The 16,873-nt window shown below is 40.5% G+C and overlaps 1 protein-coding gene across 5 annotated transcripts in view; it reads left to right on the top strand.

The window, feature by feature from the left end:
- LOC132835003 (putative Polycomb group protein ASXL2) overlaps nt 1-16,873 on the top strand; it is a 310,992-nt gene that overhangs the window by 199,146 nt on the left and 94,973 nt on the right. For 4 of the 5 annotated variants that reach the window (XM_060854233.1, XM_060854260.1, XM_060854251.1 and 1 more), the window contains one exon: nt 3,167-3,278. The exons of the other annotated variant lie outside the window; for it this stretch is intronic. In XM_060854233.1, coding sequence (XP_060710216.1) covers nt 3,167-3,278 — 112 coding nt within the window. The remainder of the gene's footprint in view (nt 1-3,166; nt 3,279-16,873) is intronic. 5 annotated transcript variants of the gene reach the window in all.

Below are 16,873 nucleotides of genomic sequence, written 5' to 3'. Positions count from 1 at the left end.
AGGAAGGATGGTTAAAAATGAATCTTTTCTATTATCTGGTGCACTGCCCTGTCCAGCAGGTGGGTTCAATGTGGTGGTATCGCAGAATGTATTTCTTTTTGTGGAAACCAGACATTTGATGGACCAACTTGAACTGCACCTTGACTGTGTGTGCAGTCACTTTCCCCATGTTTCACTCTTGGATGTTTTAGGCACTACCTGCTTATTGTACAAGGCAGCAGCATGCCCCAACATGACTGCTTACAAGTAAATTCTTAAACTAGTCACTAAGTAGCTAATAACCCCTCTGGAGCTGCTAGAAGGCACTGAGTATAAAACCAAAGGGATGAATCGTTCTCAAAACATCATTCTAGAGCCCTTCCTGAAACCTGACTGAGAGTTTACAACAGACCACTCCATGAGTGATAATAGCACAGGATATTTGCCTTCACATTAACTCAGTCCTAACACAGTTAATTAAATCTGTTACATTATTGATGAACCAAACCTGACAAGGGATATAGTTAATGTGGCCCCTTTATTCCAAAGCAGCAAGCTACAGGCCAGTTAGCTTATCATTTTTTTATAGGATTAAATAAGTTATAACATGCAATTAGGTAAACTCAAGGAAACCAGGCAGAATGAGCTTTGCTTTGTGAAAGAGAAGTCAGGTTTTCTCAGTTCATCGGAGTTCTTTGAAAAAGTAGCATGCACTGTGCAAGAAATGAATTTGGTGTGTGATAACCCCAATAAAGTCCGTGGGGAATCACTAATTAATTTCTTCATAGAGCTCATCGATTCCCTCGGTAACAGGCAATAGCCCGTCTGCTGGAACTCATCATCTGAGAGACCCAGGAATGGGTCTGCAGAACTATCTGTCCCAGTATGGAACTCACCCATGTACAAGTAGTGGCTGTATTTTGGTCTTAAGCAATAAACCATGTTCCTTTCAGTCAGATTTCCTGAGTTATTACAGAGTGGACATGCTATACTCAATGGTATCTCTTAAAGGTTATTGAGAAAAGTAAAAGCTCATCTAAGACAAAAGGATAGCAGGGATAGAAGCTTTGCTGGCTAACAGTAAATAGGTGATAGTTTTCTGGTTATCCACACATAATATGTGGACCAGTGCTAGGGTGTCAACCCTTTATGCTTTACATAAATGACTAAGATGAAGGGACCTAAGATTTAGTTACCATGTTTGTGGATGACACAAAGATAGATAGGAATGTAGGTTATGAAGAGGGTATGAGAAGGTTGTATAAGGCTGTAGATAGGTTATGTGAGTAGGCAAAGGTCTGGCAAATGGAGTGTACTTCAGGAACATGTAAAATTTTCTATTTTATCTGGAAGCATAAAATAAATTGTAGAACTCTGAGATGCAGAGCGATCCAGGTGTCCTGGTGCAGTAATCATAAAGATTTGTTTGTAAGTAATTAAGAGGGCTTATAGAATTATTGGTTGTTTTGAGGAACATTGAATACAAAAATAGGGAGGTTTTCCTTCAGTCCCACATTAGAGAGACCACATTTGGAAAGTGTGTAATATTGGTCTCCTTATTTAAGAAGGATGTAAATGCATGAGAAACTGTTCACAGAAGGTTTACAAGATTAATGCTTGGAATGGGGAGGTTGTCAAATGAGGAAGGTTTGGATAGGCTAGGCTTATATTAGCTGGAGTTTAGGAGTGAAGCAAGGGGGTCTTGACAGGGTGGGGAAGCTGTTCCCTGTTATTGGAGAGTGTTGAATTAAATGTCACTGCTTAAAAAACAAGGGTCACCCTTTTCCGATGGAGATAGAACTTTTATTTTCAGGGGGGCCTTGCTGAAAATGTGGTGAGAATAGAGTAGTTGAATATTTTTAAGACAAAAGTGATTCTCCTTTGATAAGCAAGGAGATGCAAGGTTATAGAGTCATAGATTATTGGGATTGGTGGGGATGTGAAATAACCCGATTATCTATGACTTAATTCAATAGCAGAGCATAATGAAGGGGCCATATGGCTAACATCTACCCCTGTGGTTCCTAATTCAATTGTATGTAGACAAATATAAATTAATTTACATGTTTGAACAATGCCACTGTGACAACAGAAGCAAGATTTTTCAGACGATGGATTTCCCACAAGATCTCCTGAAGACTTGACAGGGAACATAACACTTCCCATCCTGGCTGCCCCACAGCCACACAACAATCCACAGGGTGTCTATTGACTGAGAGCAGTCCATATGAAGAGAAGCTCCACTTTAGTCAATACACTGACCAACAGCTCGGTGGTCCCAGATTTGATTGATGGCCACTTCTGGGACATTAGACTGCACCAAAGAGGAGGTAATCATGGAGACTGGACTAGGTGAAGTCCACAGTAGCGATGGGGCCTGTCTTGCAGGCATGAACAAGGATGATGAGTAGATTGCATTTGAAAAGGAATTAAGGAGAGGTGGGGATGAACTGGTAGAGAACCTGCTTCCAGTGGGTACAGGGTCCCTACAGCAGGTATCAGTCCCGTCCAAACCATATCTTATCAGGCTCGATGAGGATGTGGCTTACCCATACTTACATTTCTGTTTATGTAGTTTCTTAGACAGTTATTGTCCAGTTTATGTGACAAGCTTATCAATTTATCCCTCAGCCAATAGCATTTAACGCCATGTGCAGTATTTTCAAACTATATTGATACAGGAGATCAGAAACTAGAGAGGCCATATTCATCTATATAAACTCTGTTGTTTGGAGCTAAACAAATGTTTTAGTATGTAAGACTTTATGTTCTTTGTAATCTGTCAATTAATATTTGAACAGGGTTTATGTATCAGAAAAATAAAGTTGAACAAGTTTTCCTTTTTAGCAGATCCTGAAGTTTGGGGTGGTGGAGATGGTTCAATTTAGCAAATTCCTTTTGCAATAGAGGGATGAATTTCTTGGCGGCTTGGTGCAGTCTCTTACCAGGACTGTCTGTCACAAACTGTTTATGATGTAAATCCAAATGAACACTTCAACCAGAATTCTGCCAGGTTTATTGTGGCAGAGGGAGGGGCAACTGAGTTAACTGTTCGTAATATTCTGTCTGTAGCACACTGTCTCTCAGAATCTTCTTGACTCAGTGCCCATTATTCTCAGTCTGTGATAAATTGGAAACTCCAAGCCATGGACTGTGATAATATCACTTCTGTCTTTTGTCTCCTCAGAAGGATGTCCCAGATGAAATGAAGGAGCTGTCTGAGATATGGGATGATAGCAGTGACGGTCAATCAGACTCACAGAGCACAGACAGCCACGAGAAGAGGGAAAGGAAGAAAAGTAGGTGGAATTTGAAAGCTAATTCGGGGTTTGAAAATATAACCATTACTTCTAAAATTATGACCATTTTCACTGGGATTTAAGGGAGTTGTCTGGAGTGGGTCTTAATACCCTCCCTTGTGACAAAGGTCCATTTACTGAAATGGGAGGGGGGGGCACAAAGGGATCCCACTACTGTCCTGTCTCCATTCTAATTCTGTCTGTGGTAGGAAAGGCCAAGATAAGAGTTTTAAATCATCCCTGCAGGGATAAGGTTGGGGGTCAGGGCACTGAGGGTCACATCTTCCCTTGTTGCTGACCCACCTTCCCAATGAGCACACTCCTGTGATCACTTACCTGCAGCCTAGGATCTGATCACAGTGGATGTCATACAGGGGAGCAGCCAGCACCTTCCTGATGTTGTATCTGTTCCATAGAGCTTGTCCATAGCTCTCAGCAGTTGGTATCTCTGTCCCCAGAGCCCTTGATACGGGGAAGACCCACAGTTATTCATCTAAGTGGAGTGATACTTTTTATGGCAGACCTTCCTCTCCAGCGAGTGGACAACACCCCAGTCACCCCATTAAAAACCCCGCCTGGTTTCCATCTATCAGGTCTGTTCAAATGAAAGTGAGGTTCAGACTGATTCAGTTTCCATTACCTAAAGCAAGAGATACTCTCAAGTTTCCCATTTGTAACTTTCATTTCTGTATAGGATGCAGGAACATAATGGCCTATCATTTCCAGACAAAGCCAAATTCCGTCAAACAGAAGACTTGAACTTGTTCTCTGTCTGAAGTTCAAACAGCAAATAATTTCAGAAAGTTCTGTACATTTCCTAAAACTAAGAGAAGATTAACATTGAGGAGCTTTGGAAATCACAATGATGCTCAATACATTCCATCCTTTGGTAATGTACTCCTTTCCAATCCTATTCATTCCTGTTTGATTTCTCCTTTGGCAACAGGAAAGTTGGGTTGGGTTTAAGAGGAACTCTGTGCTACTTGGCATTGTCCCCACTCACAGACTGTTCAAACCTCATGATCAATTCTATTTTTAGTATTATGTGTGTACTTTGACACAAACACAGTTCAGAGGAAGGAGCAGTAGTTGGATCCAGAGTGTGCAGTAATTGCTTGTCATCAATTTTTATTGGTAACCAGATTGGAATTTAATAAAATGTCAGTGCGATGCATTTGGTAAAACTATAAGTAATTACTGTTTTTATTCCAGCGAACTGCACAAATTTTGAAAACCAAATTCAAAATGAGAAAATAGTTATATATTATCAATGAATAAATTATTCTTCCCTATCAAGGCAAAACCATTAATGTCAAATATTAGATTAAAAATACTGAACGGTGACACCATACCTTAAGCTGTTTCCCAGAGGAAGTAATTGGGATTTCATCCTTCCTTTTGTGAAAAGTATCATTTCAAAGTTTTGTGCATACTCTAGTAGAAATGGTGATGCAAAGGATTTATTTAAAAACAACATTTTACTTCTAGTGATTTGTGATTCGTCACTTTGATGGAATCAGTTCATTCACTGTGTGAAGTCCCTGTGTATAGACTAAATCCACAATGTTAGTTGGAGTAGGACTACTGTCCTCCATCTGCCAGCATTGTTATAATCTCCAGGCTATGCCAAGTTACTGAGTAACCTTAAAAAAAATTGCAGTTAAGAGAAATTAATTGAACAGTGATGAATGATTGTCTTGTAGTGACAGTATGATACAAGGAAAATGTATACATTTCACTCAGATCTTGTTCCATAAAGGTGTGGTGGCAATATTTCAATAATTGATAGTAATGGAAATATGCTTTTAATAACTTCATCTTCCTGTCATACAAGCCCCATCTTGTTTGCACTAAGTACACATATGTTTATGGTATTTCCTTTTCTAACATGGCAGAACACTCTGTAACAAAAGTAATTTGAACTGTGAAACCCAAAAATATTGTTCTCTGTACAGGTTCAATGTATTCTGCACATGTCTGTTTCTTTGGAGTACGTTTTTCAAGTATGTAAAATGACAATAGGACTGTCATCAAATGGGAAAGTGAGACTTGTGTGGCCTCAGAGCCTTTAAACCACTTTATAACCAGTGAAAAATGTTTGAAATGTGGTCACTATTGTAATTTAAGAACAATAACTCTTATTTATCATGGTGCTTCAAATGTCCTGAGCCATTTCACACGGCACTATCAACACAATTCACTGCAGATAAGATAGCTTTTATATTGTTCCTTCAAATAGGAAAGAAGCAGGTCAGTATGGAAATGTAACTCAGGGCTCAGTGCTCAGCAGCTAAAGGTACAAATGCCATGGTAGAATGTTTAAAATCCAGCAGTGTAAGAGGTCAAATTTGAAGGATTTGATATTTCTGAGGGTTATCGGATTAAAGGTGATTGTGGAGATGAGGAGGAACAAGACATTGGAGAGAGCTGGAAACCAGGACAAGCATTTTAAATGTAAATGTTGCTCACTCAGAGGCTAATCTTGGAAATGTGGTTGTTAATTTTCACCCTGTAAGATCCCAGTAAGGAATGAGCGTATTCTCTGTGTAAGTGATGCTGATTGAAGGACAGAGGTTGCCTAAGACATTGGAAGAACTCCCTTGTTCTTCTCCAAAGATGCCATGGGATATTTGCTGTCCATTGAAGATGGTAGCGAGGCATTGTTTAATTTGTTGATTTTTGTTAGTTCTTCAGGGAGGCACCAGCTTGAATTTTGTGGCCAGGTCTTTGGGAAGTGGAATAAGAATCCACTAGGTTTTCACTCAAATTTGGAATCAAACAATGAATCACTGCTGACACCTAATATTACTCAGTAAATGTTAACCATCAGGTTACTACGTAATCATTGAGAGACATTGGGCTGGACTTTAAAAGCAGGGTCAGCACATCGATGCTCTGATGAATGATAGGTCCTGATCATAAGCCTCAATGGTTGTAATCATTGGCTAGTTGGCCCTACATATTAAATGTAAGAACAATGCCAAATAAATCTTTTGGATTTTGTGACAAACTGGAAAGAAGTTGGCTCAGTGGGGAAAAATAATTGAAAATTTGAATCCAAGAAAGGATAGACCTCTTAATAAATGCCTTCAGGAGCATGCTGGGTCATTCATTGGCAGGATCTGCATTCCTCACTGTAGCCCTCATTGAAAACCAAAACCGTCCCCAAGTCACTGGATTAAAAGCAATTTTTAATTTGTGCGCACACCGAGACTCCGATCCTGATACTCCTCCAAAATCAAACCCATCAATGTTTACTCAGACAGTGTCAGTTTAGAATCCCTGCTGTGTCCCAGGGAAAAAAAATCAAGGAAAGGATCCTCTTGTCTTCATTGGCAACCTTTCAATATTTTTAATATTTGTGATTTATTCTACACTGTCTGGCAGTTTAAGAATGACTAAAAGGCTTCTTTCCACCCCGCCATCCAGAAAATGAATATTTATTGTATGGACAGAATTTTGCTAAAAACACATTTTAATTGCTGATGTTGAAAATTACTTGGCACTGGTGGCACAGATGCTGTTTAAAGTGTTCCAGCTGGGTTCCTGCTCCCCTCGTGTGCACCAATCGAGTGCTCAAGCACTCATTTGAGTTGAGCAACCAATCAGCAGAAAGTTGGTGAATTGACTTCCTAAGATGCTCATAGTCAATGTAAAAGGTGATTGTGCATAATTGTAATCGGTATGATATGGAGTGACAACATAAGAACAGGTTGAGCTTGTTTGTAGTACATAGTTCATCATGTATTAAAGCACCACTATGTTTTGCATACATCCCAATCTTCAATCTCTAGCATGTTATATTATGTAATATTAATTGGGAACTGGGAATATTTTGTGCTTTGACTTGAGATTTTTTTTGAACTGATTAATAAAAAGAGCAATCTGCTACTTGTGAAAATGAATCCTGGGCTGCACAGCTAAACTGGCAGTGTATGCAAAATATATCACAGAATAAAGTAAGCCTAAAGGGAGTGACTTCAAAATGAAATATTTTTAGGAAGTTATTTGTTTGAATTACAAACACACTTCAAACTCAGATACACATTTGTATCTGAAAGTGCCTAAAGTAGTAGTCGGCTCATGCGAGCAAATGTCTTCGTAGAAACTCATACTAAACAATGTCTGAACTTAGCGTCAAAGTATCAATGAGGTTAATGTTACTTGTAATGATTGTAATGAGGTCAGCCAGGTGGACCTCACAGAGTGAGTTCCCTGATTGGGGCTGTTAATCTAGTCCAATCAGGAGCCCTGGCTGACAGATATAAGCAGGAGTGCCAGAGGTTCTGCTCACTCTGAGAGTTGCCTCTGAGGGAACTGGATCAGTGTCAATGACTCTCCAAGCCAGGATACTAGCCTCTGTAGATTTATTTCAATATTCACCATTATTCACATGTACATAGCAACTTCGGGTGAGGGGCAAGTTCATGGTTACGCTGAAATATTCACGTCTTGCTCTCCACATTTTGCTGATTTGCCAATAACTTTACAAAGGCAGATTTTATTTTTTGTCGCCATTGAAATGCATATATGGGATGAAGTTGCTGGATTTGTGAGGTAGATGTGATGGAACTAACTTCAGAGATTGAAGTCTTGTCATTATAAGCATATGGACCTTATGAGCAATGTGGTAACTATTAGTTATTGTAAATCACCCTCACTAACACGAGCAATTATCTGTTACAAGCATGGAGCCTCATTCATTCTTTGTTGATGGAAATCTTAAATGTCTAAAATTTAAATGCTTTAATGTTTTTAATAAATTCTTTGTATCTCCTTTTTCTTAATCAAACCTTTTCTTCTCTCTATCCTGCCCTTATTTCTATGGGATTAACAGTGAAACCACCTACACTAATTTATGCTTCTCTCTGTCCCTGCACAATTACTTCATGATAATGCATTGATTTGCAGATGCTGGAAATCTGAAGGAAGAACAGAAATAGCTGGAGAAACTCAGTAGGTCTGACAGCATCTGTGGAGAGAAAGCAGAGTTAACATTTCAGGTCCAGTGACCCTTCTTCAGTGTCAAAGAAAATTACAGCAAGGAGGAGGCCCTTCGGCCCTCCAAGCCTGTGCCGATCCAGATCCTCTATCTAAACCTGTTGCCTATTTTCTAAGGACCTGTATCCCTTTGCTCCCTGCCATTCATGTATCTGTCTAGATACATCCTAAATGATGCTGTCATGACTGCCTCTACTACCTCCACTTGCAACGCATTCCAGGCACCCACCACCCTTTGTGTAAAGAACTTTCCACGCATATTTCCCCTAAACTTTTCCCCTCTCACCTTGAACTGGTGACCCCTAGTAATTGAGTCTGTCACTCTGGGGTGGGAGCTGAAGAAAACTTCTTGCTATCCACCCTTTCTATACCCCTCATGATTTTGTACACCTCAATCAGAGTCCCCCTTCAACGTCTGTCTTTCCAATAAAAAGAAACCTAATCTACACAGCCTGTCTTCATTGCTAGTGCTGTCCATACCAAGCAATATCCTGGTGAACCCTCTCCAAACCATCCACATCCTTTTGGTGATGTGGTGACCAGAACTGTACACAGTATTCCAAATGTGGCCGAACCAAAGTCTTATACACCTGTAACTTGACCTGCCAACTCTTGTACAGAATACCCCATCCGATGAAGGAAAGCATGCTGTATGCCTTCTTGACCACTTTACTGACCTACGTTGCCACCTTCAGGGAACAATGGACCTGAACTCCCAGATCTCTCTGTGCATCAATTTTCCTCAGGATTTTTCCATTTACTGTATAGTTAGCTCTTGAATTGCATCTTCTGAAATGCGTTACCTTACATTTGCCTGGATTGAACTCCATCTGCCATTTCTGTGCCCAACTCTCTAATCTATCTATATTGTATTGTATTCTCTGACAGTCCCCTTCACTATCTGCTACACGACCAATCTTTGTGTCATCTGCAAACTTGCTAATCAGACCACCTATACCTTCCTCCAGATCATTTATGTATATCACAAACAACAGTGGTCTCAGCACTAATCCCCATGGAACACCACTGGTTACTCCCTTCCATTCCTACTCTCTGTCCCCTATTGTCCAGCCAGTTCTCTATCCATCAAATTTCATTTGTTTCCTGCCCTTCTCTTGATGCCCCATTTCCCTTGCTGTGCCATTATTAATAGGAAAAAGAATCTTAAAGTCTGAACTTGCTTAAATAATCTAACAATTGACAGCCACCATTAAGGTGCCTGCTGCATCAGAATCTGGTCCATTATCATCTTCAGTCTGGTAGCTAAGCAATTGAAGCCTGAAGGTAAGGTAGTGAATGTGAGAAGTTATTGCATAGGCAGCAAGTAATTGTTAACTCAGATGAGTGACTATTAGACACAAATTGAGAGTGAAACATGAAAAATTAGCATTTACAATATACTGCTAATGTAAATGAGAAAAGAAGTCCCTTCTCATTAATACATTTTCTAAGTGTTTCTGCCCTTGTTTCTATTGTCCTGTGGCTCTTAATCTCTTGATTGAGCAGGTGTTCCAACTGTCGCTGTAAAAGTTGCATCTTCACTGAGTTGAACTGCCCATCATGTGTGACAGCGGTAGGTTGTGCTGAACATATCTGGGGCGACATTTTCAATTGATTTTATTTACAGGCTATAATCTTTGGGGATGGATATTGTGTTGTTGTAACCATGGTGCCTGATTATTTGGTATTTTCTAAACGGTGCCCCTGTACTGACTGCTTCAGTATTTGCTTTAAACTATGGTCGTTTATCTCTTCTGATTGATTTCAGTTCTCCTTCCTGGAGAATTGTCCAGCTTCTCCAATTCTCCATTGAGCTTGTGATTTTTGTTATTATGATAATCACAGCTCTGATTGCTGGCTAAGTGGTCACCAATGGGATAGCCATAAGGAAATTTGTGTGTGGCTCCTGGTAGAGACTTCCATGGGCACAATTAAACCAAGGTGGGGCCAGAGAGCAGTCTAAGTGGAGAACAATTTCAACTCGCAAACAGTATTAGTACATTCACGATGAAAGTTTTGAGTACAAAAGCAATTCCTCATTTTATCCATTGCTCTCATGTCTAAAACATGACCAATTTTCAGGGTACCTGGTTTTTTTTTGTTTGAAACACAAGGACTAAAGGGTAAAATGTGGGCAAATTGTATCAATGTGCAGCTCTGGTAGCATGAGCAAATTCATGGGGCTCATTTGTTACATGTCTTGGTCTCCAATAATATGGAAATGTGAAGCATTATCCTTGTTCACATAAATCTTTTGGAAAATGTTGGAGGATTCTACAAAGAGTTCCACAGTTCCAACCAAAGATATATTCTTGAAATTATGTTTTTGATAAACATCTTTGTAAGGAGTTGGAGGTCAAGATTGATAGAACAGACAATCCTCACTCCTCAAACTCCTCTCCAAAAAAGTGACCTGATTAATTTGTTCCAGCCACTTTTATTGGAAATACCTGGGGACCTCTGCCACAAAGCAATGGTGGGAAACGGCATGCAGAGGGAGAACCAATCGCAATGGTGGGAAACGGCATGTAGATGGATAACCAATCGCAATGGTGGGAAATGGCATGTAGATGGATAACCAATCGCAATGGTGGGAAACGGCATGTAGAGGGAGAACCATTCGCAATAGCTTGATCTAGACCAATTTCTAGCAATTTTCATACTCTCCAGTGGAGCTGTAAAAGTTTAGTTCTCAAAAATTGGTTACATTTTTTTACAAAATAATATGAAATGTGAGAATGTCATAGCAGATTTTTGAAAAAGTCTAAATACAAATTTAAAAATGAATGTATGCCCTTAGTGTGGATAAATGGAAAGTAGCTTTGTATGTAAGTTTACATCACTGGAATGGATCAGTGTTACTGTTTGGCCAGATGTTTTGCTAAGTTGGAAATGTTCTGTGCTACACCCACGATTTACAGCTTCTTCCTGCTATTATCAGACTAATGAACAGACCTTTCATATTAGAGTGGATCTTTATTTGCACTTTCTTTGTAGCTAAAGTCAGAAGTCACACAACACCAGGTTATAGTCCAACCAGTTTATTTGAAATTGCAAAGTTTCAGAGCCCTTCTCCTTCGTCGGGTGATGTGTGACTTCTGACTTTGTCCACCCCGCAACATCAGCACCTCCACATCAAGGCTCCTCGGTAACTGTAACATTATATTCTGCACTTTGTTTTATTCCTCTGATGTACTTACGTAAGGTATGATTTATCTGGATAGCATGCAAAGCAATACTTTTCAATGTGTCTTGGTGTGTGTGACAATATTAAATTAAGTCAAAAGGATGGTGCTGGAGCACCAATTTTGGAAGATTCACGCCCAAATCAAGCACCCACCCAATTTTCCCACAGTGTCATCTGTGTTTCTGAAAAAGTATTCACGGACTTTAGACATTTTGAGCAAAAGGTCTAAATCTTCTCAAGTTATTTGGAGTGGACCAAGTTTTTCTTTGGAGAGGATGAGGCACCCCTTTGGGATTATTATGTAACTATTATGTGTAAAAGGTGGATAAACCTTGAGGGTCTGTTAAGTTGTCAATTAATTTGAAAAAAGAAAGTTTTACTGTGACTCGGTTGAACGATTGCAATTTCAATCAATGTATGTTGACTTAGCCTGAGGGCTGTGATTATAAAGTATTACTAGACTGTTCCCACCACCTTTCAATATCACATGGGGGTGGGCATCGTGGGAGGTGTGGGTGCAGTAAATTCAGTTTGATTGACAGTTCTGATTGGTTATAAATTGGTTAATTGTCTTTGATATGAGGCTTTGATTACAAATGTTTGTTTTATAAGGATGAAATCCTTGAAATAAATGTTTATCTTTATAAGAGTTTTTTTTCAATTTCATTCATGGAATGTAGGTCAACTCTGCACAGCAGTCTCTGGAGTGAACACTCTATCCTATAGCCCAGAGATGCAATAAACCTGTCAGAGATTGCTCACTTTTTAAATAGGACTGGGACATAAGGGTTTGTTTTTCTGTGCTGTAGATCTCTACGACTCTGTAACTCAATGTTTGACATCTTGAGAGAAGAAACAATGGGTAGTATGAAATTATTTTACGGATGGTTTAGAGGTGGATTTAAGTAGTTATCATCTATATTTTGTTAAAGAGTGTGCCTTATGGAACCAATAACATAATTAGATTGTTTTCTCGATTTAAAGAAAAGCATTCTTATAAAACTAAACCTCAGAATAGAGAGCATTGTTAATTTATATTTGTAAGATTTAAGTTAAAAATCACACAACACCAGGCTATAGTCCAACAGGTTTATTTGGAAGCACTAGTTTTCAGAGCACTGCCCCTTCATTAGTTGGTTGTGGAGTATAAAATCGTACGACGCAGAATTTATAGCAAAAGTTTACAGTGTGATGCAACTGATATTATATATTGAAAAACACCTGGAGTGTTCGTTAAGTGTCATCTTTTAGAATGACCATGATAGGATTAAACAAACAATCCAGGTGTTTTTCAATATTTATCAGTTGCATTACGCTGTAAACTTCTGTTATAAATTCTGTGTCTTACGATCTTATCCTCCACAACCACCTGATGAAGGAGCAACGCTCCGAAAGCTAATGCTTCCAAATAAACCTGTTGGACTATAGCCTGATGTTGTGTGATTTTTAACTTTGTACTCCCCAATCCAACACTGACACATTTGAAGGTGTAAGTTTTAAGTATAGAGCTCTCAATTGCTCAAAAAAAGTTATCAGGAAAGAAAAACTACTGTTTAAGATCTTGAACGTTCAGTGCTTTGGTACCAGTCCAGTTATCTGGTTTTATCTGTGATCAGCCACCATGCCCATTAACGTGTGTATGATGTGTGGTATAATTCACGGCAGTATGTTATCTGACTTAAAATGTAGGGAGCATTTTCTTGGGAATTGTTGCTAGCATTGTAGTAATAATGATGGGAAAATGTCTTTGGTTTTGTTTGAACTTAGTTTCAAACATGAAGGAGTTGTGTAATAACTTAGTGCTACTGCATATGGTTGCCATGTAATGGAAGCTGCTATCCTAACAATTATGGGACAATATTTCTCTTGCCAGTAACTTCTCAGCCTTCACTCCATCACCTTTGCACAAATACTCTGACATTTGTGCAGTAACTTACGTTTAAGCAGCACCTCTAATGCAATAAAATGTCAGTGATTAGTGATGTGCCTCAGGGATCAGTGTTGGGACCACAACTATTTTCAATTTATATCAATGATTTGGAGTTGGGGACCACGTATGCGGTGTCAAAATTTGCTGATGACACTAAGATGAGTGGCAGAGCAAAGTGTGCAGAGGACTATGAAACTTTGCAGAGGAACATGGATACATTGAGTGAGTGGGCAAAGGTCTGGCAGATGGAATACAATGTTCGTAAATGTGAGGTCATACACTTTGGTAGGAGTAACAGCAAAATAGGTTATTACTTGAATGGTAAAACGTTGCAGCGTGTTGCTGTGCAGAGGGACCTGAGTGTCCTTGTGCATGACTTGCAGAAGGTTGGTCTGCAGGTACAGCAAGTAAATAGGAAGGCAAATGGAATTATGCTCTTCACTACTAAAGGGTTGAGTTTAAAAGCAGAGAGGTAATGTTACAGATGTACAAGGTGCTGGTGAGTCCACACCTGGAGTACTGTGTGCAGATTTGGTCTCCTTAGTTGAGAAAGGATGTCCTGGCACTGGAGGGGATGCAGAGGAGGTTCACTAGGTTGATTCTAGAGTTGAGGGGTTTGGCTTATGCAGAGAGGCTGACTAGACTGGGACTATATTCAATGGAATTCAGAAGAATGAGGGAGTCTGACAGAAATATATAAAATTATGAAGGAAATTGACAAAATAGAAATAGACAGAATGTTTCCATTGGTGGGTGAGACTAGGACAAGAGGGCATGGCCTCCTGACGAGAGGAAGCAGGTTTCAAACTGAATTGAGAAGGAATTTCTTCACCCAGAGGGCTGTTAATCTATGGAATTCCTTGCCCAGGGAAGTAGTTGATGCTACTTCAGTAATCGCTTTTAAAGCGAAGGGAGATAACTTTTTGAAAAATGAAGGAATTATGGGAAATGTGAAAACGTGGGCAAGTGGAGCTGAGGCCATGAAAACCTTGGCCATGATGTTATTGAGTGGCAGAGCAGGCTGGATGGGGGCAGACGGCCTACTCCTGCTCCTAGTTCTTATGTCCTAATGTGTTTCACATCAGGAGGAATGTACGAAGCAACTGTAGAACAAAGAAAATTTACAGCCCAGGAACAGGCCCCTAGCCCCTCCAAGTCTGAGCCATTCCAAATCTACCGTCTAAACCAGTCACCCAATTCCTAAGCATCTGTATCTCTCTGCTCCCCGCTTACTCATGCATCTGTCCAACACATCTTAGATGAAACTACTGTGCCTGCCTCTACTACCTCTGCTGGCAACGGGTTCCAGGCACCCACCACCCTCTGTGTGAAGTACTTGCCGCGTATATCCCCCTTAAACTTTCCACCTCTCGCCTTGAAAGCGTGACCTTAGAATTAAGATAGATATCAAGTACATACTCCAAAAGAATTGGAGGAGACTTTGCTGCCCGAACTGCTGAGTACCTCCCAGTATTTTCTGTTTTGGGTTTAGATTTCCCGTATGCACAATCCATGAAGGATCTGGAACTGCTGGGACCATATGGCTGCCAGAGTTCCTCAAGCTTGTTCTGTTGGCTAAAATACTGATAATTGTGAAACCATCTCTGCACTTCAGGAAATCAGTTTTGCATTCTTGATAAAGGCTTTTAAAATTTTTTTGACAAGTTTGTATTCTGTCTATAATGACCAGGGGGAATTGGTGTCCTGTGGCTTTAAGAAAGTGACTTCCTGTTGGCGTCTGGTTCATTCGCTGTGAGTCACAGCCTGTGGTTGGCTGAGGATGGTTGTAACTGTTCAGTGTGGCTACTGGGGCACCAAGATGTCATCAGTAGCAACATAGTAGACACCAGTCGGTGTGTGGTTTACACTGTGTCCTCAAGATGTTCCTGCTTTAACAGCTCAGCCATGGTCTGCATTTGCATTTTACCGTTTTATACACGTGGATACATATTAAAGATCGACAGGAATGAATAGAACCGTCATTAGATCAGAGCATTTTTACTGTTTGTTTTCACTCTTTGTACTAGTTAGGAAATCTTGACTTTGGCAGGAAATAACGACTGGGAAACTCAGGAGTGAAATATGTTCAATAATGAAAAATGGTAAAATACAGTAGAGCTGAGTCCATTTAACAGAACAGTTAGCTCTATTGCTACAACATGTCAAGCAGGGATGCCAAGAGTAAGCAGGCAGTGTACCAGTCATAGGGTCATACCACAATAGAAGCGACCCTTTGGTCTATTGAGTCTGCATCAACCCATTTCCAGCAGTTCAAATCTCCAGCAGTTGACTCATAACTTGTGTGTTATGACGTTTCAAGTACTCAGTCACATACTTCCTAAAGGTTATGAGATTTCCTGCCTCAATTACTATGGAGAAAGTGAGGACTGCAGATGCTGGAGATGAGGTTTCAGAAGAGATTTGAGGAAAACATTTTTCACCCAGAGCATGGTGGGAATCTGGAATGCACTTTGTGGATGGTAGCAGAAGAGAGTCAAGAGTGTGTTGCTGGAAAAGCACAGCAGGTCAGGCAGCATCCAAGGAGCAGGAGAGTCGATGTTTTGGGCAAAAGCCCTTCCTGATGAAGAGCAATTCTTCTGCTCCTCGGATGCTGCTTGACGTGCTGTGCTCTTACAGCACCACCCTCTTGACTCTGCCTCTGCTACCATCCACGCAGTGCATTAAAGATTCCCACCATGCTCTGGGTAAAAAATGGTTTCCTCAAATCCCTTCTGAAACCTCCTGCCTTTCATCTTAATATGATTCCCCCTTGTTATTGACCCTACAATGGAGGGAAACAGCTGCTTCGATCCACCCTGCCCATGGATCTCCTAATCTTCTACACCTCTCTCCACTCAGCCTTCTCTGCTCCAATGGAAACAGCCCGAGCTTATCCAGCCTCTCTCCATCACTGAAAAGCTCCATCCCAGGCACCATCCTGATGAATCTCCTCTGCACCTGCTCTAGTTCAATCACATCCTCCCTACAGTGTAGGGACCAGAACTGCACACAGTACTCCAGCTGTGGCCTCACCATAGTGCTGTATAGTTCCATCTGCTCATATAGTTTACACCATGACTGATAAACGTTAGTGTCCCATGTGGTTTTTTAACTACTGTATTAACCTGTCCAGGACAAATGCCACAAGATTCCTGTGATCCTCTGAGCTTCCTCATGTCTTACAATTCATCGAGTAATCCATTGTCTTGTTACTTCTTCTAAAGTGCACCACCTCACATTTATCTTGGTTAAATTGGTGGCACGGTGGCACAGTGGTTAGCACTGCTGCCTCACAGCGCCAGGGACCTGGGTTCAATTCCCGCCTCAGGCGACTGACTGTGTGGAGTTTGCACGTTCTCCCCGTATCTGCGTGGGTTTCCTCCGGGTGCTCCGGTTTCCTCCCACAGTCCAAAGATGTGCGGGTCAGGTGAATTGGCCATGCTAAATTGCCCGTAGTGTTAGGTAAGGGGTATATGT

This window comes from Hemiscyllium ocellatum, chromosome 3 (genome assembly GCF_020745735.1).
Source record: "Hemiscyllium ocellatum isolate sHemOce1 chromosome 3, sHemOce1.pat.X.cur, whole genome shotgun sequence".
Lineage (NCBI taxonomy): Eukaryota > Metazoa > Chordata > Chondrichthyes > Orectolobiformes > Hemiscylliidae > Hemiscyllium > Hemiscyllium ocellatum.
The sequence above is the reverse complement of the archived record's forward strand: the minus strand, read 5'-3'. Positions and strand labels throughout refer to the sequence as shown.